Raw genomic sequence first — 27,201 nt, 5'->3', positions numbered from 1 at the left:
GTTCTATCTTGTTTCTATGGCCCTTTGCCCTTTTCCTTTTTCGATGTCGTCGTCTTCCATGTCTCCCATATTGTGTTTCGCCTTGAGGGGTGGGTATAGTTCGCCATGCTTGCTTGGTGTCTATTGCATCTATCCTGATTCATATACCCCCTCCCCCATCCTTTTCATCTATGTACATCACTGGCGTAAAATCCTTGCTTTAGTTAGCTGTTTTAGGGGTGTGTGTGATTATGCGACATTGATTCCTATTTTATTTTCCGTTATTACAAAATGAACCGTCTCAGATCCTTATTATCGCATGGTACTTTAATTATATGGTATATCCTGGATGCTACTCAGCTCTTGACCTCCGGACCGCTGTATGTTTTTCTAATACATTACTTTTTAATCGATTTGAATAGCGGCCGGCCGGACTGGTTGTAGGCCCATGTTTGTATCTCCGTATCATGACAATAAAGGTTTTAAAAAAAATAAAAAATAAAATGCTAAACAACTTCAGGTTTGACAGACACATCTATTTTCTGGATCTGATACTTTCAATGTCAGCTTGCTGGTTCTTTTTGGAGGTGTTGGGTGGTGCCTGCAACCACTGAAATGACTTGAAACAGATGGTGGTCATTGATATGTTTATATCTGTTCTAAGAGATACTGTGATTAGTCGATGTGAGATGAGACATGTTAGGAAATTAAACATCTGGAGCAGATGGCAATGGGCCCTACTCGATTGACCATGTGAAGGTCTGACTAACTTCAGGAGTGGTTATTCTCAAACAAAGAACACAGAAGAAAATAAAAGACTAATGGGGTGTGTAAAAAATAACACCAAGATGTGATGTCATACGATTTACAATCAAAACAAAAAAAGAATCGAAGAAGAAATAGAAAAACACTCATAAAAAACTTTTTTTAATGTACTTATTGATTGGAACTTAAAATAAACTCTTTCCTAACCGCTGAAATTCAAGATCTAAATGAAGAAATCACACTTAGATACAATAAGAAGTGCACAGGTACTGGGGACTATGTAGAACCAAGTCAAGTGACAGGCTAGTGGCAACAGATCAGATAGACTTTCGCTGTTATCAAACACCTTTTCAGATACAGCGTCCTTACATTCAAAGAAATGGAAGAAATTCTTAACTTGCCACTTCAGGAGAAAAGGAATTCCCACAAACAACAATACTAATACCAGCCTCAACCATCCACCGTGCTAAGCGATTTCATCTTTAACTGATCATCAAACACCTTAAAACATATGTATATAAATCTCTAGCCAAACTGATGTATGCCATTGTAGTTCTCTTGCTTGAGGACACCTGCAACTGGGAAGGAAATCGTCAATGTTCAAACCCAGCATCGATCACTCAATCAATCTTCTTTCTACTAAACAGAAACCGTTTCTATCCTAACAAAAATATACAAACTGATCTAACTGGTAAATGTTACAGCTGGGGTAGCCCCAAAAAAATCAGATGGTTAGAAAAATCAGATGGTTGGACATGTTTGCAAGGCAACCTATACAATCATAGAAAAAAGCATACCGAATGCAGTTACCCTCATCTGTGGGCGCAAGAGCTAATATAAAACAACTTCTACTCACACCGTCAAACGGGGAGGTCTATTCGCAAGTCATCAAATGAAGCATTTCAGCACTACAACTACAAAGGTATAAGAGAAAATTACAGATTTCTGAAAGAATGCTGTGCTACCATGCTGTTGACCTCTGTGTGACAAATCTACAGCCATAAAAACTCTATACCTAGGGGGGAATCCAGAACCAGGAAACGCTGCTGTGTTTTTGAAAGCCCAGGAGAAAGTACTCGCTGTTTGTTGTCTTGCCCTCCCGCCTCCCGCCTCGTGTTGCCCGACTCCACTGCCACCTGGGAGTTAGTGGTGACCGAGAAGAGCGCGGTCGAGGGAACTCCATTTCCCAGGAGGCTTAGCGGCGCTCGCCGCGTCACCAGCGTCAGCAGCGCGCCAGGAGGCGCTCAAATAGCGCATCACCCCGGTCGAGGGGGGGAATCCAGAACCAGGAAACGCTGCTGTGTTTTTGAAAGCCCAGGAGAAAGTACTCGCTGTTTGTTGTCTTGCCCTCCCGCCTCCCGCCTCGTGTTGCCCGACTCCACTGCCACCTGGGAGTTAGTGGTGACCGAGAAGAGCGCGGTCGAGGGAACTCCATTTCCCAGGAGGCTTAGCGGCGCTCGCCGCGTCACCAGCGTCAGCAGCGCGCCAGGAGGCGCTCAAATAGCGCATCACCCCGGTCGAGGGGGGGAATCCAGAACCAGGAAACGCTGCTGTGTTTTTGAAAGCCCAGGAGAAAGTACTCGCTGTTTGTTGTCTTGCCCTCCCGCCTCCCGCCTCGTGTTGCCCGACTCCACTGCCACCTGGGAGTTAGTGGTGACCGAGAAGAGCGCGGTCGAGGGAACTCCATTTCCCAGGAGGCTTAGCGGCGCTCGCCGCGTCACCAGCGTCAGCAGCGCGCCAGGAGGCGCTCAAATAGCGCATCACCCCGGTCGAGGGGGGGAATCCAGAACCAGGAAACGCTGCTGTGTTTTTGAAAGCCCAGGAGAAAGTACTCGCTGTTTGTTGTCTTGCCCTCCCGCCTCCCGCCTCGTGTTGCCCGACTCCACTGCCACCTGGGAGTTAGTGGTGACCGAGAAGAGCGCGGTCGAGGGAACTCCATTTCCCAGGAGGCTTAGCGGCGCTCGCCGCGTCACCAGCGTCAGCAGCGCGCCAGGAGGCGCTCAAATAGCGCATCACCCCCGTCTCGCGGGACGCGAGCGGGACGCCCGGAGCGAAGCCCGGGCAAAGGGCGGGCCCTCAGTGGCCGAGGTAGGCCGGGCTGGGCCCCGTCTCTTTATATTCTGTTATCCTATTCTTATGTTGTTTGGTCCGGATGATGTAAGGTCTCGAGTTGAGAGGGACTGCACCATTCCGTTATCCTGAGTACCTGTCCACTGACCGCATTGACTTAATTTATTATTTTAAATCCTGATTAATCACCCTTACGTATTATTTTTTATATATACCACCATCTCGCAAAGCCGGAGTGGGCGAAGTTTATAGTAAAAGATGACAAAAAAACTTCGCTCGGGGAGAATGGTAGGTGGAAGAACCTGTGCAAAAACTAAATCAAACCCCTTGAGAAATATGGTCGTGAATCAACAGCTGTTAAAAGGCCAGTGTCAGCTCTTTGAACTATGGGAGAAACCGGTGGAAAATTCCCCAATGGCCGCTCTAAAAGGTAACATTGTTTCTGGCATTCAAGTGAATGATAACCACACTGCAGATGCTAATGCCTCTTCTGGGCCGCTTGAGACACCAATGGTGTCACGTATGGACACTTCCTGCATTGTGCATTCGGAGGAGGGCAAGGTTAATACTCTTTCTGCCCCCACACTGAATGATTCGCTAGTGAATAATTCCATGCCTCCCCTGGAGTCTTCCTTGAACAGCTTGGAGGCTCAAGCCTCACCACCTCTCTCTATTGATCTGGAACTCTGTGGCCGGTATGTGAAGCCAATCAGTCCGGCTGCTCCAGAAACGGACAATCTTATTGGAGGGGCGACTCCGTCTGGGCTGCTACTTTTTAGTAGTACCCCATCTGTGAACAGTCAATGTTTATCTGATGCATTAAATGATTCCAGGAATCCATTTTTCAACCTATCCGGCAATTGTCCTACAGTCGGGGCCGGTGATAAACCTTTATCAGAATCCTTGATTGCACTGGAACATCTGTTAGCCTCTATTTTGTTCCTATTGGGGAAATTTGTTGGCAGCTCGGACTGCATTCTGGATTCGGTTACTCAAATCTTGGAAAATTTATTGCAAAAAGCACCGGCAATGAAGAATACCCCCCTTTTTCCACAGGGCATGAAATTAAATAAGGGGGAGGCCGAGCAGCATATAGAAAATTCCAAGATAACGGTCCCCGAACCAGTGTTAGCAGGACCTCACTGCAGCATTGTTAAAGGTTCATGTGTATCTGCTGCACCGAACTGTATCTTGAAGGCGGATTTGGGGATAACGGAAGAAATCATGCCTAGCCCTGACTGTCAAGCACCACAAGAACTTTTTCCGATCTTTTGCTCGGAAAATAAAAAAGTTATTTCCGAGGTTAACCAAGAAGGAGGGGGAAAAAATGGAAAATGTATAAAACATAAAGGCAACAAAAGGAAACTGGTGCGTAAACATAAGAAGAGAAGACAGAGGCGGATAAGGTTTCTTGACTCTATAATTCTACCTGATCAGGAAGATAAAGCCACTGAAGTTATTCGAACCAGCGTTACGGTGACTCCGGAACCCAATCCTTCCTATTGTGTTCCAGAGATCTTTGGAAACTCTCCATGTAGGATCAAGGAGGCCCTGGTACGAGAGGATGGCCTGGGTTCTAACTCTTCCTTTGAATCAAATTTAATGAGTCCCAAGCCAGCTATTCCTGAGCTACTTAATCCTTTGGCTGCTCCTTTCCCTTTTACAGGTGGGACAGGGGAACCGCTTCGTCCCACTATGGAACAAAAAGAGGTTATACCCTATGTGGACACTCATGTGTTGGACTTTCTTCCACTATTTGAGGTTGACTTATTTTTAAATAGATCATGGCTACTCAAACGCTTTAGCGAAATGGATAAGTTACATCGTATTCAAACAAGCGATATTGAGTTAGTCTCTTTGCTAGGGGGAAATAATGTTACCAGTATAAGGGTCAAATTCTACTCTAAAATAATTGTAAATTTGGTTTTGCAACAAGCAGAGAGTTTCCAACGCACAGGCATTGATGTTTTACCTATTGTGAATTTGGATTACAAAGACGTTTCCCATGGGTTGTCCCAAAAGGATGATGGTCAGAGTGGGGCTACCTTATTACCTAAAGATATAAAGATCTGGGTTTCAAAAGGAAAACGTGTGGTTGCCCAGGTGAAACCTCCACCACTGATTCAAAAACCCTCGCAACTAGAGGACTTTAATCAGTGGAATTGGTTGCACAACGCTTTGTCTTCCAAACCCACCGACAACCCTAAACTGTTTCAGCACCTTTAACAATCAATTGAAAATTATTTCATGGAACGCTGCCGGGATACACAGTAGTCCGGAGAAATTTGAGTTTCTTTTTTCCTTGGGTGCAAATGTGATTTGCATTCAAGAAACATGGTGTATCAATAGAATGGATGTTTTAAAGGATTATTTTGTGTTGGAGGTCCCGGCGGTTGCTTCTAGGAAAGGGCATGCTAAGGGGGGTATTGCGTGCTTGCTATCAAATGAATGGAATTGGAAATTCTCTCAGTATATTGACCCAAGTAACTTCTTCCAAGCCATAACTTTAGCCAATCTCCCCTCCCCCTCTAAGACGGCATCTCTTATAATTATTAACGCTTATATCCCTCCGGGAAAGGGTTTTAATGTTGTGTTGAAGCAGATCTTCCAATATATTGACCAGGTTAAAAAAATATCACCCCTTTCAGAAGTGATCCTTGTGGGTGATTTAAATTGTAAAATATCTAACTCCAGTATGAACCTCTTTAGAAATAAAGCCAAAGAAGAGGCGCATTTCATTCCCCAATCCCTTTTTCCCGATAAAATAACAACCAATAAAAGAGGGAAGATACTGTTGGAGGAACTTTCGGCAGTCGAGGGTCTTATCCTAAATGGAAGATTCCCCTCGGACGTTCCTGCAAAATTTACGCATAAATCGCACAATAAATCTTCTATAATTGATTATGCGATTTCGGACTTTAATATATTTCCTTGTATCTTGGATCTGATGATAGTCCCCACGATATTGAGTGACCATAATGTAATACTCTTGACTATCTCTTCAAAACCTTCTAGTACGGCTTCATGGGCGATTAACAGCGAAGATACAGCCTTCCATGCATCCTCCGGTAGATGCTTCTGGAATCCAACTTTAATTTCCGGGGTGCATATTATTTTACGTAAAACCATAGCAGATCTGAATGCTTGGTATGGTTCGGAAATTGCTAGCTTTGAGAACCTTATGTTGAACATCACCTCTGATGTGAAAAAGGCTAGACGGCCCCCGAAGCGGGCATATGTGCCCAATGCCCTGTACATATTGAATAAGGAAATAAATAAATTAGTCCGTGCCCAATTTGTAAATAGATCCGGGGAACGGGGAAAAGAACTTCTGAGGTTAAAAAGAAAGAGAGTTAGACTGAAAGTGAAATTACAAAAGGAAAAGGAAGATCTGGTTTGGATAAACCTAAGGGAAGCAGTAGCGCATGGTAAGATCCGCAAATTTTGGTCCATAATCGGGATGGGATGTGGCAATAGATTAGCCCCCTGCCCAATCCCTATTACTGAAGAGGTTTGGTCTGCCTATATCAGGGATCTTTACGGGGGGTATGGTAACTTAGCAGATTCTTGCCCCCCCGATGTATTCACTGATGGAGAAATTATGTATCCATCAGAGGAAATAATTGCTATGGCCATAAAGAACATGCGCTCGTCCGGTGCAATGGGGCCGGACGAATTACCTATGACGGTCCTGAAGCAGGAACCCTCCCTCTGGAGTAAAATACTCTACCCCTTATTTAAATCCTGTTTTGATTCAAAGAAGGTTCCAGCATCTTGGAGGGGTAGTATCCTGGTCCCTATCTTTAAGAAGGGCTCGAGGGATAGCCCCAGCAATTACCGTTTAATTGCTCTCCTCGACGCAGTCGGTAAGATCTTTGCGAAGTGTCTTTTAAATTTACTTTCGGACTGGGTCGATGCGAACAATATTTTACCACGTGAACAAACAGGATTTCGTAGGGAGCATGGCACTTTAGACAATCTGACCGCCCTCCATGTGATATCGGACAAGTATACGCAGGTGAGAGGGGGAGTTGTGTACGCAGCTTTTATCGATTTCTCCACGGCGTTCGATAGAGTGGATCGTAGAACGCTGTGGAGAAAATTAGCAACTATTGGAGTACCCCCATACTTGCTGGAACTTGTTCGTACATTACATACGGAAACTTGGTGTAGGGTGTTGCAGGGGGGTGAAAGGGGTCTCTCTGATCGTATACCCTCTCTAAACGGCCTGAAACAGGGTTGCCTTTTGGCGCCGCTGTTATTTTCTTTATATACCCAGGATTTACCTGCAGCCGTATCTGTTTGTGAGGGCATTGCTCCAGTGTTAGGGGGGGCCCCAATCTCCTGCTTGATGTATGCTGACGATATTCTCGTTTTGGATCTAACACCCAAAGGGTTAGCAAATAGGTTGCAAGCACTTCATGCCTTTGCAGTTGCCCACTCTATGAGGATTAATATATCTAAAAGCAAAATCATGTGCATAAAGGGGAAAAAATTGTGCCGCTCAGAAAATTTTGGGTGGTCGATTGGTGGCCAGAAGTTGGAGGTAGTTAAAACCTATACCTTCTTGGGAAAGATCATTGCTGCCAACCTGAGCGAGAGGCCTCATATTGACCACTGCTCTCGAAAAGCCCTTGCGCATGGTAAAGGCATAAAATCACTATACGTAGCAACTGGGAAAAGACATTTCTCTTGTATGCTTGAGGTTTACAGAGCTAAGATCCCCGCTACCCTTATTTATGGTATTGAACTCGTTGAGTTAAAACTCTGGGATTTCTGCCATAAAACTGAAGGGAAACTACTAAGATCCTTGACTTCACTAAATACCAACTGCTCCTTGGCAGCGTGCAGACTTGAGTTCGGCCTAAGGAGCAGTTGGGTGCAGGGATTATGTGCCCTGGTACGTTGGGTGGCCTCACTTGCCAGAGCAGAACCGGGGACGATGAGAGCTCTACTCAAAAGCGAATTGTTAGGCAACTTTAAAGAGTTTTCACAACTTATAAAGAACTTCAGAAAAGCGGTGACTCTCTTGAAACTGGATGAAAGTACTTTGTTCCTTCACTCGCGAGCACAACTAAAAATTTTGCTAAAACATGCATCTTGGGAACTAGGCTTTCAACTAGACAAGAATGAGATACAAAGAAAAGGTGGTTGTGATCTCCTTATTAACTCATATGTTGCCAAGAAAGCCCAAGCCTACGTATTATGGAATATACCTCATGGCATTAGAAGGTTGTGGTTCCTTATTCGTCATGATCTATTGCCTTTGAATATCCTCTTGTCCAAATGGTATGGAACATCGAAAATGTGTAATTTTTGTAACCTAAGTATACAGGATCGTATGCATGTTCTATTAATTTGCCCGGCACTTCGTACTTTGCGCCTTAAATGGCTAAAACCAATTTGCATTCGCTTGGGTATTTCCAATGTAAATATCTTCCTACAATTTTTGTACTTACCTATAAATGAAATGTTCTGCTTCTACATTTTTAAATTTTTTAAAGGATTTTTAGATATTTATTAATATGCTATAAAAATCTTATTGGCCTTTTGGTGGTACTCTTGCTAATGGATGAATCATGGACTTGTATTACATATGTTGGTGGAATATTTTGTTTGAATTTGTACCTATCCTTGAACATGTTTCATGTGTTTCTTTTATATCTTATTTTTTTTTTTTTTTTTTTTTTTTTTGTAAAATTTTTTTATTTTGCAAAACACAGAGATAAAACAGTAAACAAAAGTCACCGCATCGGGTGCATAGATGGTCCCATACAGTGGGAAAGCAATAATGCAAGACGAGGCAATAATGCAGTGCAAGAGAAGCGAGTAGATGCCAGGCTCCAACATCCGCAGAAAAGATGTAGTCTCGAATGTAACCCCAGTTGGGGAATACGTCTAGTCCAGCCGGTAGAAGTTCAGAGTCACAAAGCCATCAAACTAAGCCTCGTCCCAGCGGCACATATGCCCCAATAGCGGAACACAAACTTAACTTCCCCCATCCCAACCCCCCCCCCTCCCGTGACGGCGCCTCATCCATTCCTCATTCATCCATCACACACACTTAGAACTGAAACAGATGTAGGGTCCTCAGCGATGCCGGGCAAACTGCCGAGGGTAAACCAGTAGAGAGAAAGGACACCAGGGGGCCCCATGTGTGCTTAAAGTTTTTGTAGTTGCCTAGGAAGATGTCCGCCATTCTCTCAAGACTCAGAAGCCTCCACAGCCTAGCGTGCCAAAGTGAGATCGCCGGTGCCTCTTTCCGCTTCCATGCGGCCGCCAGCGTGAGCTTGGCAGCGCCGAGGCAGAGCCATAGAATCTTCTTGTCTGCGCGCGTCTGGTGCTCAAGGCCAGGATCCCGCAGGCCCAGGACCACGGATGCCAAAGAGTCATCAATGGGATACTGCAAAATATCTTTAATATGGGATAGAATCTCGTCCCAGAAGGGTCTGATGACCGGGCAATCCCACCAGATGTGGCGGAAGTCCCCCAGTAGGCCACAGCCCCTCCAACATCTATCCGAAACTACCGGGTAAATACGGTGAAGTCGGGCGGGGACCATGTACCATTGTGTGAGAGTCTTCAAATGAGCCTCCCTCAGTAGAATTGAGTGGTTAAATTGCGTCATGTCCCTCCACAACGCCGACCATTCTCCATCGGCGATGTCCCTCCCCACCATCTCCTCCCACTGTTCCATGTAACGCGGTCTAGGAGAAAGGGCAGAACGAAGCAACAGTTGGTATAGAAAGGAGATGGCCCCCTTCATGGCAGATGTTTTCAGCAGAAAGGCCTCAAATTCGGAGAGAGGCCTCGTGGCAGCCTCCCGAACTCCTGGTGACGTGGCCCAGTGGAGCAGTTGCATATGCCTGTATTTTTCAGTTGGCTGCACATGGTAATCCCGCATGCAATTCTCAAAAGTCAGGGGATCAGAGCCATGGAACAGATGGAGCAATGCGCGGCATCCTCCCTCCCTCCAAGTATCAAAGGGACCCTCGGCGAGTGCCGGCTGGAACGCCGGGTTGAAATGCAATGGAGTGAATGGAGACGGGAAGGTCGTCCATCGCTCATCCCCCGCCAGGGTGTCCCACACTTTCAGTGTAGTCCCTGTGGGCGTACTAATGTACGCGTTCAACGGTCGATCACGCTTGGGCTTCCAGGCCAAATCCCAGATGGACCGGCCAGTCACGCTCCGGTCCATATGCAACCAGTGTTTGTCGGAAAATTGCTGTGACCATTCCACCATGACTCTTAGTTGGGCAGCTTTATAATAGAGGTGTAGGTCCGGGAGGCCGACCCCTCCGTCAGCCCGCAACCGTCGCAAGAGTGCAAACGAAAGCCGAGCCCTACCTCCCTGCCAGACAAATTTTAAGATCAATGTTCTGAGCTGTCCAAAAAATGAAGTGCTCAGTGGAATCGGTAGGGCCTGAAAGAGATACAAGTATTTAGGGAGAAGGACCATTTTAATGGCATGCACCCTACCCAACCATGACAGGAATTTGGGCTTCCACTTCTCCAGTTCGGCCCGCGTCTTAGCCACCAAGGGCGGGAAGTTGGCTGCAAATAAGCCACCCACCGTGGGGGTGAGGTGGACTCCTAAGTAAAGTATCGAGCCCGAAGCCCAGGGTAGCGGCGTCGAAGTGCCTACCCGAGCAACGTCGGCTTGTGATAAGGTTAAATTCAGGACATAAGACTTGCCGTAGTTTACCTTGAAGCCAGCCACTCCCTCGAATTCCAGCAAAAGATCCCGCACGCATGGGAGAGAGTTAGCGGGGTCAGCCACTGATAGCAGAACATCATCCGCAAAGAGAGAGATTTTGTGCTGCTCCCCTGTGAATGGAATGCCCTTCACCCCCTCATGCTCCCGGACCGCCATCGCCAAGGGTTCAATGCTAAGCGCAAACAATAAGGGAGAGAGGGGGCATCCTTGTCTGGTACCTCGCGAGTGCTGGAAGAAGGCCGATAGGTGGCCGTTCACCGCCACCCTCGAGCGCGGGCTACAGAAATTAGCCCTCACCATGGTGATGAACCGGTCGGAGAACCCAAACGCCTGCAACGTGTGGAATAGAAAGCTCCAGTCCACGCGGTCGAAGGCCTTCTCCGCATCTAGGCCTACCAATACCGCCGGAATGTGGAACCTGTTCGCCTTCTCAATGAGATGAATCACCCTGCGCGTATTGTCGTGCGTTTGGCGGCCTTTGATAAAACCGGATTGATCCGGATGTACAATCGCCGGTAACAAGTCCTGGAGGCGGCTCGCTAGTATCGCCGAATACAGCTTCGCGTCAATATTAAGCAAGGCTATGGGGCGGAAGGAGGGACAGAGCTCAGGATCCTTCCCCGGTTTCGGCAGGACCGTAATCACCGCTTCCGCCAGAGTCCCGGTATTCACTCCGGACGTAGCCATGTCATTAAAGAGGGCAACTAGAAAGTCGCACACCTCAGTTGCGTAGGTTTTATAGAAGACAGCAGTGTACCCATCCGGGCCGGGGGCTTTATGTAATTTCAAGTTTTTAATGGCGGAGAGGACTTCCTCCCTCGAGATCGGAGCCTCTAACAGATCGTTCCACGCCTTGGAGACCTGTGGGAGCGGTAAGCGCTGCAGGAACTCCCGCTGCGCCGTCGCATCCAACTCCTCGCCCGTATACAAATCGGCATAAAAGCGGCCAAATATGTCCGCCTTCGCCCCGTCTCGATGATGGAGAACTCCTGCGGGGTCTCTGATCCCTCCTATATATTCTCGTTCCCTCTTGTCCCGCAATTGCCGGGCCAAGTGTCTGCCAATCTTATTGCCACTAGAGTATGAATGTCGCCCCAATCGCAAGAGAGTAAGCTCGGCTCTATTTGCATAGTGAGCCTTCAATTTGCCCCTAACCGCCGTAAGCGGACGCAGGGTCACCCTCGAGGGATTGAGCTTATGAGCCCTCTCGAGTTCAAGCACCTCGGCTTCCAGTGCGTCCCGCTCCTTTCTACGCAGGGTGTTAAGTTGCGAGTTGAGGCCCAAGCACGTCCCTCTGATCGTCGCCTTAAAGGCGTCCCATGTAGTCGTCAGAGAAGTATCCGACGGTGGATTGCACTCGAAAAATTCACGGATGGCCAGGCGTAAGGCTTGATTGGAAACCTCATCCCTGACCACTGACGCCGGGAAGTACCACTTCCGGCTCGCGGAGTCGGGTGGCGCCCAACGGAGAGTGAGCACCAAGAGACTGTGGTCCGATACCGAAATCGGAAGAATGGCGGCATCTAAAATGTTCCCTCTGAGGGACCGGCTAAGAAAAATGTGATCCAAGCGAGAGTAGGAGTGGTGCACATGTGAAAAGAATGTGTAGTCTTTCATGGCAGGGTGGAAAATTCGCCATCCGTCTACTAGACCCAACTCCCCCACCCCTTGCTGCGTGGAATCCGAAAAGACCCCTGTGTCCGCCCTACGCCCCCCCGAGCTGTCCAAGTCCCTGTCCCACACCAAGTTAAAATCTCCCAACAGGAGCAAGAGCCCCTCCGCAAAGTCCCCAATCTTCTCCAGCAATTCTTGCAAATACTTGTTCTGACCCGCAGTGGGCAAATATACTACCACAAACGTACACAACCTGCCCTGAATGTGCCCCTTAACCATCAGCCATCGACCCTCCTTGTCATGTCGGACCTCCACCGGCTGAAAATGCAACGTAGCCCTGAACAGAAGCGCCACCCCCCGATGCTTCGTAACAGCAGAGGACCTGTAAACAATGGGGTATGCCCTATGGCGAAGCCTCGCCTCATCCTTTCGTGCCAAGTGGGTTTCTTGCAATCCAACTACATCAAGTTGATGATCCATCACATACTTCAGTACTCTCTGCCGCTTCTGTGGCGAATTCAAGCCCTTAACATTCCACGTCCCTACACTAAGCGGCATAGCGGAAAGAAAACCCAAAAATCGCTCTCAGCATGCCAAGTGCCACCCACCCCGCATTCAGCCCCACCATCAGGCAGCAGACAACCAGTAGCTTCCAGAACGTACGTGGCACTAAGGTGCCAGCAGTAAAGTACGTACTCAGCAGCAGACACACAACAAACATCCCCTTCGGCCCTCCGTCACGGGTCCCTCCCCACCGTCCCCAACAACCCCCATCCCCACCCCACCCCAGTAGATAAGCAATCCAAGCATAGCACAAGTCACAGAGCCCCCCCAACCCCGAGCCCCCAAACTCCCCAACACCCAACCCTACCCGTAGAGAAAGAAACAACAAACAAAAGAAGTGGAAATCATAAAGGATAAAGAGAATACTCATCAGGTCCAGTAGTCCAAAGTTCGTGAGGGGCCTTCCTAACTGGAAGTGGAGCAGGGGTGCCAGTTGGTCAACCCCCGCGGCCATGGTCTGAGGTGTCTTCCCAAAAAGTACATCCATACCCAGACCAAGGCAACGAAGCCCCCCCAGCGCCGATCCTGGTCAGATCAAATCCGTGGTGGTCATGCCGCTCCAGAGCTTTCTTGCGTATCCGCCAGAGTGGCTGAGGCCACCGAAGCCACTGCTTCGGCCCTTTCCTGCAAACCAGAGGCACGATCCGGCCGCCGCCGGTCTGGGGAAGCCCCAACCCTATGCCATGAGGACGAGCGGTGGCGTCTCCTAGATGGCGAAGCACTCGCCTCCTGTGAAGAAGGGACATCCTGTAGACCCAAGAGGTCTTTTGCTGCTTGAAGAGAATTAATCTGTGCCAGCCGATTCTGCCATCGGAAGATGATCCTGAAGGGGTGGCCCCATGAGTAGGAGATGTTACGTTCTCTCAAGAAGGTAGTCACCGGGCGAAACTCCCTTCTCTTCCGCAGCGTGGAGGCTGCCAAGTCCTGGAACAGCTGAGGGGCATGGCCCCTGAATTGCAGTGACGTGATGGCCCTGGCTTTGCGGAGAATGCGTTCTTTGATTTGGAAATCATGAACACAGACGAGGATGTCAGGAGGGGGACCCCTTCCTCGCCTAGGCAGACCCACTCTGTGTACTCTATCCATCTCGATTTCCCTCACCTCCTCCTCGTCCAAGATCTGTAAAAACAAGTCCCGGACGTAACCACGCAGGTCTCCCGCCTCACCATCCCACGGCACCGCCCGAATGCGGATGTTGTTCCTCCTGGAACGGTTTTCCAGGTCCTCCGTGTGCAACTGTAGGTCCAGATTCTGTTCGGTGAGGCGGATGATATCTTGTTGCAGCAAGTGCACATCGTTAGCCATGCTCAAATCATGGTCCTCCAGGGTCGCCACTCTCTCGCCAATGCCGTCCACGTCTCTGCGCACTTCCCTCAGGTCAGAGGCCAACTGAGCCTTGAGCTCAGAAATATCCTCCTTAATGGATGCAAATAGTTCAGACATGAAGGCCTTAGTAGCAGGCGCCTCGTCATCCGACACCTTCTGCGAGCCACTGGCCCCCGGGGACGCCGGCTGCTGAGAGGACTTGGAAGCTCCATCCTTACCCTGTCGACCCCCCTTGCGTGACACGGTGGTCATCTTGGCTGGTGACACGCAGACCGGGGGAACAGACCCCCCCAGTCAGACAGGATACAGGCGCTATGGGAGCTCGTGGAGCCCGAGGATCGCAACGCTTCTTACCAGGCAGCTCAAATGGAACCCCCTCACTATCCAGGGATCACCGGAAGGCAGATCTGAAGCAGGCGAGCCACATGCTGGGGGTCAGGGGACCCTACCACCAACTAGGTGCGAGCAGGAGGCAGGGCTCTTCAGGGCAAGGCAGTCACAGTCCACTCCAAGGGTAGCGCTGTCCACGCCGTGGCCTCCGGGAAGTAACTGAACCGGAACTGCGTCAGATGCAGATGAGATGCGGACCCAGGGGGCAAGGGTGCAGCAGTCCGGCCCCAGCAATCCGGTCCCCTAACGGGGTCTGTGATCCAAACGGTTCTGCACTGCTCACTCGAGGCCGTGGATCACGACGCCGGTCGCCCTGGCACCACGTGGCAACTGCAATCGTCCAGCCAGCCCCCGCCTATAAGCCAAAGCAGTTGTAGAGAGCTCCAGGTCCCGCTGCCCCAGGTGTCACGGCCGCTCACGCCCCCTCCTGGGGAGGCACTCACCCTGCCGACAGCCCTCGCTCGGGTCGGCACCGCAGCCGGGCCCTTACTCCGACCCTGCACCGCCTGTTCACATCAGCACTGGGCCCCGCGTGATACCACGCTCCTCCAGTGGCCCCGGTCTGCGCAGCCCGCCGGTAGTCTGCCGGTTCTGGACGCTCCGTGGCGTGCTCACCGCACCTCTACTGTCCGGCCGCCGGAGGCACCTCCACCTTCTTGCTGTCCCCGCCGTCCTCCGCAACAGGGCTCTGAAGCCCAGGCTCGTGTCCCTGCCGGCAGGACCCCTGCCCCCACCTCCGGCAGGCGCTGAATAAACACAGGCGGCACTTCCCCAAGTGCCGCGAGCGCAGCAAGTCACCACGTCGGCTCCCCGACTACGCGAGGCCGGTGCTTCACAGGCCCCAGAGGCGAGGTATCCCTGCGGACGTTCAAGGGTCACTCCGCTCCTCAGACGGCACCGCTGCACTCCGCTGCGCTGGGGGCCCTTCCGCCACCCCTCTGGACCCGGGCAGCTACACCAGGACCGCGCTGTTAGTAGCTTTTTTCGGATCGGCGCCGGAGAGACCTGAAGAAGCGTCCTACTCCGACGCCATCTTGGCCACGCCCCCCTATATCTTATTTTTAATTATGTTATAAATGTTTTCTTTTTTCCTTTATGTGGCCCTCTATGAGAGCCAAAACATAAATAAATAAACTTTAAACTTCAACTTAAACTTCTATACCTAGAAACATTCTCACCAAAATAAAAGTGGGCCATCCATAGTTGCATTGTACTGACCTTTATAAAAAATTCCTGAAAGAATTAACTTTCAAGCAAAAGAGGTGATTCACACTCCAGAGGAGTATTGAGATTAATTCCAAAGCATCTGTTTTCTTTACTCTCTCACCTGGCCAATATATTTGTCTTGAGGAAATGACATTTTTCTACAATAAATTGCTTATATAGTATTGGTGAACGAAAAAGGAATATAGATATTTTTCTATATGTATTAATACAAATAACATTTTGTGTATTCTTGCAGTTACTTCATGGAAGGTGGTGTCCTTTAGGTATTTTTAATAAATATAATACACTTTGTCACAGACCACTAATGTGTTTCTGATTAATTCTAAATTTTTTGGTGCGAAGCAAGATCTGTGTTATATTTGATTGTATTGCTAGTTCATTCCACACAAATTTTAGTTGGGGCACCCTTTCTCTTTCTTTTCACCTAACGCATGTCCCCATGCCTATCTGCTGTGAATACAGTCACAGAATCTGCCAACCTTTCTGCAGTTGCAAAATAGCGAAGTTGTGCAGACCACCGACAAATAAACTTTAACTTATCCTAAAAAATCTGATTGTTAACATTATGTTCCACCTTTTATGTCAGAAATTAGAACTTTTTAAATACTAATAGTGATAATTTAATCCAGCAATAATGAATTCTTGCTATTCCATGCTACTTTGTATAAAATTAATTAATTGAATTCAGGAAACCTAAATGTGTTGGTTTGATTATTGTACCACGATTTAGGACAGTTGGAAAAAGTTTCACAATCTGAATAGAATGATAAAAACCAACCTACTTTTTACAATATAGCTTTTAATCCCTCTTCTTAAAAAAGTAACTCAAACAGTGAACCTTCTAAACTCAAGTGTGAATAGATTTGTTCGGGGCATATAATTAGGCAAACTCTTTATGACCATTCAATGCAAAAACTATATAGATTGTATATGAAAGCAATTTAAACTTATATGGCATGTGCAGTAACATTCCTATCTCAGTGATTTAGATATAGACATATGGGGCTAATCCACAAGGGCATTTAGGAGTATAAAAAACAGTACTCCTGTTGTACTTATATATGCACTTTTACATGCCTTTGCAGACGGCCCCAAAACATCTAAAATGTGAATTTTCTGGTCATATTTATTTACAATTAGTATAAATAGAAAATACTGTGCCCTCGTTGCACTTTTGTTAATAGGGTGTTAGACATTTTAGGGCTACATCACGTAGACGTATACGAGTACATAAAAGAGTACTCGTGTAGTACTCTTTTATGTACTCTTCTATTCGTATGAAAATTTCCCCAAAACATCTAAAATAGTGATAAAGTTGAATTTTTATGTTCATACTCCTATGCAGTTCATACAAATAGAAAGGACTATGCTCTCTTTGCACTTTTACTAACAGGGATTTGGACATTTCGGCCGATTTACCAAGGCATGTAAGAGTGTGTGTAGAGTAATCCTATGGTACTATTTCCTACCCTCACAAACACTTTTGGGAATCAGCCCCACTGTACGTGGGTACATTAGTATGTGAGGAGTCTGCAGAATTATAAAGCACAATGTTACTTAAAATAATACCCGACAAACTAAAGTCCTTCTTCACCACCTAGTGACTGATAACTAGTAGAGATTTAGCTACTTCTAGGTTTATAGGTGTTTAATTTCTAACCAGAGGCTACACGGTAAACTGTATCTTATATGTTTTCAAGCACTGGTAACTCCTTTGAGGATGCAGGCAAATTAACTGCAACTCATCAAGGTACAGAATCATCATGTCAATTTCATTGATTGCTTGCTCAGCTCCTGAAAAATTAATACAAAAAATAAATTCCCATGGAATGAAAGTCATAGAATTCAAATAAACCCATCTTTTTGCATATAAATTGAAACAAATAATACATAATCTTTTAATATATTGTAATTTTACTCATATACCTGAACACGTTCTGATGTTTAATTTATTAAACTCTTTGTACATTTGAAAAATGCCTTAAAATGGCATTCTCTTTCTACTGATATACAGTTAAATATTTGCTTAAAATAACATAAACACATGTCAACTGTGTTGCCCTTTAAAAATGTTTTAGACAATACAACATTTAGCTTTACATGAATAGAATAATAAAAATAACTTGCTAACTATGGTGCCTAATACCAGAGCTTAAATCATTTATAAATGCTGTTATTACAGATTTTGCTATTTTTCAATTCTCATGCTATTAAATTGATCAATCTAATAAGGATGAAAGGCAGAATTGACTCTGCTAGAATTATACCAAGTAACCTAAAGGTCACAATAGAAGTCTGCAATGTTAATCATGAAAATCATCACGTGTTAGTGCTTAACAATTACTTTTTTAGGCTTTTAAAAATTCTTACAATGTATCAGCAAATAGACACAGTTTTAATTATTTGCATAAAAACAGACCTATTTGACTTGTATTGAGCACAGTTATAATCTTGTATAATAGTTTCATCTCTTATTTGGCCGAATTAATGAGCTATTTGATCAAGAGTTAGTACCTAATCAAAAGTATCGATCTGTGAGCTGGACTCGATGAGTGTGTAACTCGATGTGGATGTTTTGTGGAGTTTCTCAAGGAATGCCTGAATGACCTGGTGCACTGCCGGGATAACCTCAGTGTATACGCGGAAGAACTACCAATTAGATCAAGGCCGAGAGACATATGGGAGTCGCTGAGATTATATCTGCTAGATAAAACTGAGTAAGCGGTGGTTCGGTGCGGATATCCGTGGGGGGCGTGGGTTCATAGTGAGAATGGCTAGGAGGATCCTTTAATAGTGATAGCACGGCTAGGAGGGGTACAGCTAAATGGGCGGCCAGCTGGGTGCCTGCGATCTGCAGTGGACGCTGACTCGTGACTGATAATGCATTTCTTTTCTTAGGTGTAATTTGCATTTTCTTTCTTTTTTGCATGTTGTTATTGTGGATTTTTGTTAAGGTACGTCATGTTGGATCGCTTAATGAGTAGGAGGCTATAATTGCGGCGTGTGGAAATATTATCAGAATTCAGAGACGAACATTGTAAAGGATTGCATCATTTGTAACATATATGAGTATGAGCCGCACTGTTGATGAAGCTGTATCTTATCTTTTTCTTTTGTCTTGTTGATTTGTAAAAAATCTAATAATAAAAATAAAAAAATAAAATAAAATGTTTTGTGGAGTTTCATTTGACTATTCGCTGTGAGACCAGCAGGGACTTCATGACAATGAATATTTTAGAGTCTATCACATATAAATATTTCCAGCCAAGGGAAGATCCAGTCTTTCAAAACACAAATACAGCTGTGTAATGTATTATTTATGATAGAACAGAGGAAAAGACACATGTACCACATATGCACCACAACTATAACACATATACCACAGTGATCTATAAAATGTGTGATGGAGGTGCGTCACATGTACGCAATCTACAACATAATTGTCACACAAATGCTTCATTGAACTGTATTTTCTGTAATTTAAAAAAAGTCTTGTGTACACCGCATACACTATGGTTCACATACAAATACCGCATTGATATGCATTATCTACACAACACGAAAGGAAGGTAGAGTAATACACCAGGCACATCACAATTGTTACACAAGAACAGTGGAGATGTGTAGTATGCGCTCTTCACTAGGGGAAGTTTCATTTGAATAACAAATACACCACTGTCACACTTAATGTGTTGATAAGTATTATCTATGATGAGACAGAGGAAGGTTCACTTATAGACCATGGACACCACAATAGTCACACACACACCTACACACAAACACACATACACACACACACTGCAGGAATACACATCATCTGAACTGTACAAGAGAAAGATTCCCTTGTACAATTTGTACACAACAACTGTCTCATAAGTAGCATGGTGGTATGTATTATGAGTGCTGCTACAGGGCAAGGATTCTGTGTACACTATGTACACCACAATTGTCCCACAAATACTGCGGAGATAGACACTATCAAAGATATGTTAGAGGACATTGCACGTGATCACCATGCGCACCACAACCGTCATACACATACAATAGTGATATGTAGTATCAATGACGCTACACAGGAAGGTTTACTTGTGCACCATGTACATCAACATTGCCACACAACGACCGCGATGAAATGTACAATCTGGGATGTGACTACTACAATATATACTACACCATGGTGACACAAATTCACCAGTGATGTGTATTCTATTGGATGTGACAAAGGAAGTATACAATGTACACCACAACTGTGACACAAACAGTGCAATGAAATGTTTTATCTGTGATGCAATAGACCAAGATGTAAATGTCACAACTTGCATAGCAATTGTTACACATAAATCAAAGTGAGATGCAGTATGTGTGATGCGACAGACTAACATCAGCAGTTACTACATGTACTTCACAAAAAGGTTCACTTTATGCCACGAGTGCAATTGCACATTTGTCACACAGTGCTATGGTGCTATGTAAAACCTGTGATGTGGCAGAGCAAGGTTTGCATGTGCACCACGTACATCACAACTGCTACACAAACACCATGAGATGTAGTATCTGTGACGAGACAGCACAAGGTTCACGTGTAGACAACTGTTACACAAACAACCACGGCGAAATGTACTATCTGTGATTTCGGAAGTGTTCACATGTACAGCAAAATTGCCTTCAATCTGGGCAAGGGGGAGCCTTTTTTTTGTAATTTAGCAGTGGAAAAACACAATTTAAATGAATAACGACGGTTCCCTTTATTAATTATTGCAGTTTTTGTGCAATTAACGGGCTATTTATCAGACTGAAATGGCGAAAGGGCCTCATTAGCATGATTAATTTGCATTTGCGGTGTTAGTGGTTCAGGCTAGTAATCTATTCATCAGTTTCTCATTAGTATGCATTTTTTTCCAAACTAAGAATACCCTGTTCCCCACACGGTACATACACATATTTCAATAGTTCCATGCAACACGCAAGCTGCTTAAGAAGCTCATACTCTAATTTCACTCCTTCATTCAGGCAAACTTTTTCAATATTGTACATGAACAGCCCATACATTCGTCTTCTACAGAGGCTCTCAACAATGCACTTTTTTTCCACTTCCGCTTACATCTCGCGCACTGCCACAGACACCTCAAACACGATTATCACACGGACTCGTTGCGAGGGGAGAGAGAATGTGTCAGCGTGAATCAACGTGAAACATGCACTTCTTCACCAAAAACAAATTTTTTAGGTACCTTCTTTCATCCGGTCGGTACGATGATGAAGTCCGGCCGCTGGTCCAAATAAACATCTTAGAGGACTTCGCACCGGCGCCTTTCCGGACGGTGGAGGGCCTCGCGGAGTGACGTATGGACCTAAGAAAGGGAGACTCGACGTCAGACCTCTGAAACACATCCCAGCACCCCGAGCTCATTGTGCAAATCCCTCGATGCAGTCACAGGGCTTTTTATCAACAGCGACACCACCGCCACAAATTAAGCTGATGTAAAACCCTCTGTTTTGTTTCCTCCTCGGCTGTGACCTATGTTGGCATATCTCCTGCACTTTCTTTTCACAGTTTTACCAATATTTCCTAACTCTTTGCATCACACATTCAAGCATTTCAGAATTTCTTTTAAAATCGAAATGTATGTTTAAGATCTCGGAAAGCAAGTCTCCACAAATGCCTCATCCCCTTCAACGATCTGTTTTTCTACTAGGTACATTTTAGGTTTTTAGCGTGTTAATGTTAAATCCCACCCGCCACCCCCGCATTATTTCAGTTATCAAATATTTGTTCTGGGGAGTGCTGGCTCTGACATAATTGCAATCGTCCCTGGTGAGCCCAGCATGCTTTGATCTGTTACCGAGCCAGGTGTTAAGTGCACCTGTTGTTCAAACTCTCTCTCTTCTGCAGCGGTGATTGGCCCCTCTTGAAAAACGCATAGCAACCTGAACCGGTGTTTCAGGGCTGTTAATGGACACTGATGTACGCAGAGCGAAGTGTGACCTTTGGGGGTCTATTTTATTGCTTTTATGATGGAGTAACATTTTGGTCCCTTAGAGGGTTTGCTGTCAGACGGCACTGTGTCACTGGATGAGCATATATATCTATATATATATATCTATATATATATCTATATATATATCTATATATATATCTATATATATATATAGATATATATATAGATATATATATAATTTTTTTTCCACACTCTAGTTTCCATGCAGGAACATCCCATGTGACTTTTCAAAATATAAAGGAAACAAACGTGATTGTGCACATTTATTATTATGATGCATTGAGAAAGGCTATTGGCCGAAACGCGTCTGCTTGAATAAATGGAATTAACTGCCCATGAGTGCTCCGAGTCTGTTTCGTTGAAACGTATTCTGTGTGTGTGTATATATATATATATATATATATATATATATATATATATATATATATATATATATATATATATATATATATATATATATATATATATAATCTATATATATATATATTATCTATATATAAATATATTATCTATATAGATATAATCTATATATATTTCTACACTGAAAAAACAAAGGTTAAAGTGATGTTGTAGTTAGGTAATGTAATAAGATGTTACTTTATGATACAAAACCAGGAATTCACTGAAAAACAACAGGTTAAAGTAATGTTATAGTAAGGTATGGTAATAATATGTAACTTAACGGTTAAAAAAACTCTAGAAACTCACTGAAAAAACAAAGATTAAAGTGACATATTTAGATGAAAATGTTAGTCATAACATCATGTTTTAAATGCAAAGAACAAAAGCTAAATATAACTTGTATAGACACCATGCCCTGCTTATGAACTCACATATCGCATCACTTATGACATGTTCAATGACATCATGGATGACATCATTGATATGATCTCAAATGAAATCATGGATGATTTGAGTTTTCGCTCTGTGCAGAATTGTTCCATGGAGAGCCCACTCCCTCTACGCAACCAAGGCCCCTTAGGTGGCGAAGGCCCTAATGTTTACAGCTTTCACACTGTCCCCGACCACTTTGCAGATAGCCGACCTCTTGAGAATAATCAAGTACCATCACTGATGACATCATCAAGTCATTGATACAGCACCTCATATGGTTTGTGAACCTGAAGTAATTCAACGTGCTACAAAGGCTAGCCTTGGTTCATGCGCAGCAGGACGTCTGGCCATGCCCTACATCTAACCCCCCCCCCTCTGGGGACAGCCAACCTCCCACTGTGCACCACCTTCAGCTGTGCACAGAGGATGGATAGCCTCAGGGCCTGGCCACTGGCTAAGCCCTGTGTCCAAACCTGAACAGCAGGCAACCGAGCCCTTGCTGCATACAGCCATCGGTCCTTCGCAGCGGGGGTTTGATTTTAGGGCCTGGTCTCTGGCCAGGTCCTACGTTCAAGCACCTGTGAGCAGCCGAACACTCACTGAACACAGTCTTTGCTCTAACCTTCCATGTACACCTGTCCCCTAACAACCCCCAATTATCATTTTATTTCTTCTTTTAAAAATGTTTTTTTGCTGTACCGTGGTATTGGCACTTACGCTTCACCCTTCTACTTGATGCATCACCCTGAACCTTTCCAAGAAGGAGCTGGGGGGGTGAACTTTGTTTTTGAAAATGTGGCTCAGATTTGTCAGATGACCCCAAAGTTATTTGCAAAACCAAAAGAAGCGCTTTTTATGCAAACTCATACCTAACTACAACTACGCATCTTGTAAATTTTAAAGAAACTTTAAAATCTTAAAATCATATGTTTCTGCTTATGATTGATATCGGTTTCTGTGGGTTGACACAAATAAAAGATTTTCATACGCTTGCTCCTGTGGATTGTCTACAAGGAAAATGTCCAAATCACAGCAAGAAGTTCAGAGTTAACTTTTGTTTGGAGATGTACTGTGTAATCAGTAACAATTTAGAAGATGGCAAAATAGTATACATACAGCTTGTACACCTTCCCAAAGAAATTGGCATAATTGATGCTAGTAGCGAAAAAAAGCAAGCACTGGCAAAGCCCGTAGGTCTCGGCTTTTGTGGTAACACATGCAAACACAGCCAGGCATGGCTGCTGTCTACCTGTGTTAGCACATAAAAGAAGGCTAATTGGCAGTGCTGATACTTGCTTACTGAACACAACAGATAAAAGCCAAACTGCTCTCATTAAGGCTATTTCTCAATTGTCCCTGCACAGAGAGCTGGAGGCAAGATACACAATCCTCTACAACCCACTAACAGTGTGGGATTCCAAGCGAGCTCCCTGTTTCAGGATACCCTAGTCATGCACCTAGCAAATAGTCTTGCCCTGTTGTACAACAGAATAACCTGAGCTAAGATGACCATTAAGGTGACTTTCAGGCCCCTCTGTGCTACTAAAACTACCCCGAACAAGCTCCAGTACTCTGAGGTACACATTGGGCCTGCTTGCCACACCTGGGAAATCAATGTAGCTCAAACCAGAGTCCATGGATTGTCATGTAGGACTGTGCTATGAGAGTGGTTTCAGAACATAGGGGCACAGTGACCAGGGTCCGGATTTACCACTGTGGCAATAACTGTCCCTGGCTGCAAAATGACTTACTATCGTGTGAAGAACCCAGTGGTTAATTTGTAAAAGAAATAAGTACCGTGTCTCTTGTCAGGAGGCAGCTTGCACCAGTCCATTTCTTCTGTTACGGCCGCCTAAAACAGAACCAACCACTAACCATGAAAGTGGGGAGAGAATGTGGCCTATTGGCCAGAGCTGCCGACTTCGGAACTGGGTTACCAGATTCGAGTCTCAGCATCAGCTCAACATCCTGTAATTCTGGACAAATCACCTAATCTTCACTTGCCTACCATGAATGAATGTATCCTTAGTTGGTGCTCATGAAAAGCACAGATGTTGATGATTAAGCCCCGGTGCTGAGCACTGGAAACCACCGGCTCAAATTAAGCACTGATGGCACCTTGTGCCTATACTGACATTTAACAAGCAGTGAGGTACGTTATAAGACTTCCTCGTTCTTTACTATACAGCCTACATAGTCCACAAAGCAAACTGACGATGACTTAAAGTCAAATCCTGATTGGTGAAGTCACTAAAGACATGTACCTGTCATGTCTTTTAGGATAGTCCTGTCATGTATATCCCATTTTTACATACATTGTCCCAGCAACAAGACTATACCGATTCTAAACAGGTGACCTTTTACCAAGTAGCTTGATTCTGTCTCTTCGACACCAGGCTCTCTGTACTCTATCATAACCCCTGTATCTGACATACATAAATATGTCCCCAGACATGACAGATTTATTCTTTATAAGGGTCACCACTTTTTTCATCCTTGGCCAACAGCCAGCTGTGCATGATCACACTTGTTTAACGTACGCCGAGGACGTGACAAGGCGACGGACTGTTTTCGTTAGGAGAAGAGATTCCTGCACTGAGAGAGGACGGCTCATTCCTGAGAATTACCAGGAAAGTCTGAGGCTTTGAGAACTTCCCACCCGGCCACACTCCCTAAATATACAGAAACAAGAAATGGATGCCGGTTAGCTTTAGAAGTATGATGGAGAATTGGTGGATTTGGAAATTATGCACTCAACTGACCTAGTCCTGATGAGGCCCACGAGTATTGGGGCTGAAACGCGTCGACAGACAATTTAAGACACCCAACAAAATTAAAACAATAGGCAATAAACTAGGAGTACTGCAGCAAAAGAGGTTGGAGTAATAAACATCAGAGTGGCTCCAATAGGGGGATCTATTATTTAAAGGAATGCTCAATGTAGAATAATTTGAGGAGCATCCTTATTGATGAAAAGGGCGAAGAGAGCAAGAAGAAAATATATACGTTGTGTTCCATATGTTTAAATGTAAATATGTGTATATATATATATGTCTACGTGATGTATCTGTTTATATATATGTAAAAAAAGAAAAAGATTATTTTCTTTTGACTATTATATTTTTTTCATGGAATTTATGGAATAAATATAGCAAAGTATGCTTTAATAAGGAGAACTTGTGTACATACTGATTTGACTTTGACTATTGATGGTCGAAATATATAGAGTTTTCAAGGGATTTGTGTCCGTAGGAAGAGATAATTTGGGTATCGCTTCAGCTTACTGTTTAGCGTGGTTATCTATCCCGAGGCATTATTATTTTGTTGATTGCACACTTGTTTAGAAAAGCATTAGTGATTGTTTTCAAAACATTTATGATTGTTTTAAAAACATCCATGATTGTTTTAAAAACATATTGATTCTAGAAAAAACCCCGGAGTGACCACCTTAGTATAAAAGACCCTCACTCCCCCCTAAAAATTAGGGGAGTATTCCTTCCAAGCTGACACGGGGTCCTGCATGTTGAATCTTCTACACGCAGCGGTCTGATATCCCTTGCAGGCTGTCATCCTCCCACAGAGACGGGGCCCTTCGTTCTAAACCCTCAAGTGAGGGGGCTGGTTCTTCCCTGGGGGTTTCTTGCTACACACATATATACATATAAATGCTACATATACAGAACTAAGGTAGGTACACTTAGACAAATTACTTAGGGCGAACATTTTAGGAATATGCAAGTGCTACTGTTTATATCTGAATTACTTATGTTCATCTTATTTGCACTATGGTAGACATGTATCTACTATTTACGATATTGGTACTAGCAATCTCTTTCATATGTTTCTGTCTCCTGATTGTCGCAGCACATATGTTTACACAAGGCTGTCGCTGGACCAATAAATTCTTATTGAAACATCCTAATCGCTCATCTGTGTATTTTCTGAGAGAAAGCAAGCACAAGTGTCTGAGCGAAACGTACTGTACTGTTTTCCACGATCCCTGAGGAATCAGGGTTGTCATGTTCAGTGGTTGCCAGAGACTACCTACACCACTGTAGAATACAGGCGGGGTGGTAGTGGCACTGTAGAGCTAGCTGGTCTAACGGCTGACATATCCTGTGGGGGTTTCAGGAAGCGGTCGGGACACCAAGCCCTCGGTTTAGGTTATCTAAAACACACAGGTCCTGGGGATTCCTAGGAACTACACGACATACCCACTTGGACATTTGTTGTCAATTACCTGAGAAGCAGTACATAAAGCAGCGTTTAGAGGAGCCAACAATTATTCCGATGGTTGAACAGTGAATCTATATTTTAAAGGCAGGTGAACAATGTGTATTTCCAGTGGCCAGGCCAGCAGTATGCATGTCAGTTGCAAGAGGGGCCAGGTTATATTGTATTGACTTGGTCCCTCATCAAAATATTTGTGCAAATGGTTTAAACATTTGCATTGTAGGTTTTAAATATACTTTTAATGTAGTGACCTACCAGCTACTAGTTTCAAGTTGACTGATTTGGGTCTCTAATATGTTTACTGAAGGTGATGGGGGCTCTTCATGCTGACGCATAGATTAAGGTGAATCTCAGTAGCGGTGGGAAGCGAGCAGTGAGGGTAGCAGTACAGAATGGCCGTAAGTAGGTGTGTGCAGTTCTACCTCTACAATCCCCAACTCCCACAAAAGGCTATGGGCAACTTCTAAATTTAAATGGTGTGTC

The 27,201-nt window shown here is 45.0% G+C and overlaps 1 protein-coding gene across 7 annotated transcripts in view; it reads right to left on the bottom strand.

Annotated features, from left to right (window-relative positions):
• The window catches only part of KCNMB2 (potassium calcium-activated channel subfamily M regulatory beta subunit 2), an 863,472-nt gene that overhangs the window by 150,374 nt on the left and 685,897 nt on the right, over window positions 1–27,201 (bottom strand). For all 7 annotated transcript variants that reach the window (XM_078665724.1, XM_078665726.1, XM_078665729.1 and 4 more), the window contains one exon: window positions 20,884–21,003. In XM_078665724.1, the coding sequence (XP_078521850.1) occupies window positions 20,884–21,003 (120 nt within the window). The remainder of the gene's footprint in view (window positions 1–20,883; window positions 21,004–27,201) is intronic.

This window comes from Lissotriton helveticus, chromosome 11 (assembly GCF_964261635.1).
Source record: "Lissotriton helveticus chromosome 11, aLisHel1.1, whole genome shotgun sequence".
Taxonomy (NCBI): domain Eukaryota; kingdom Metazoa; phylum Chordata; class Amphibia; order Caudata; family Salamandridae; genus Lissotriton; species Lissotriton helveticus.
The sequence above is the reverse complement of the archived record's forward strand: the minus strand, read 5'-3'. Positions and strand labels throughout refer to the sequence as shown.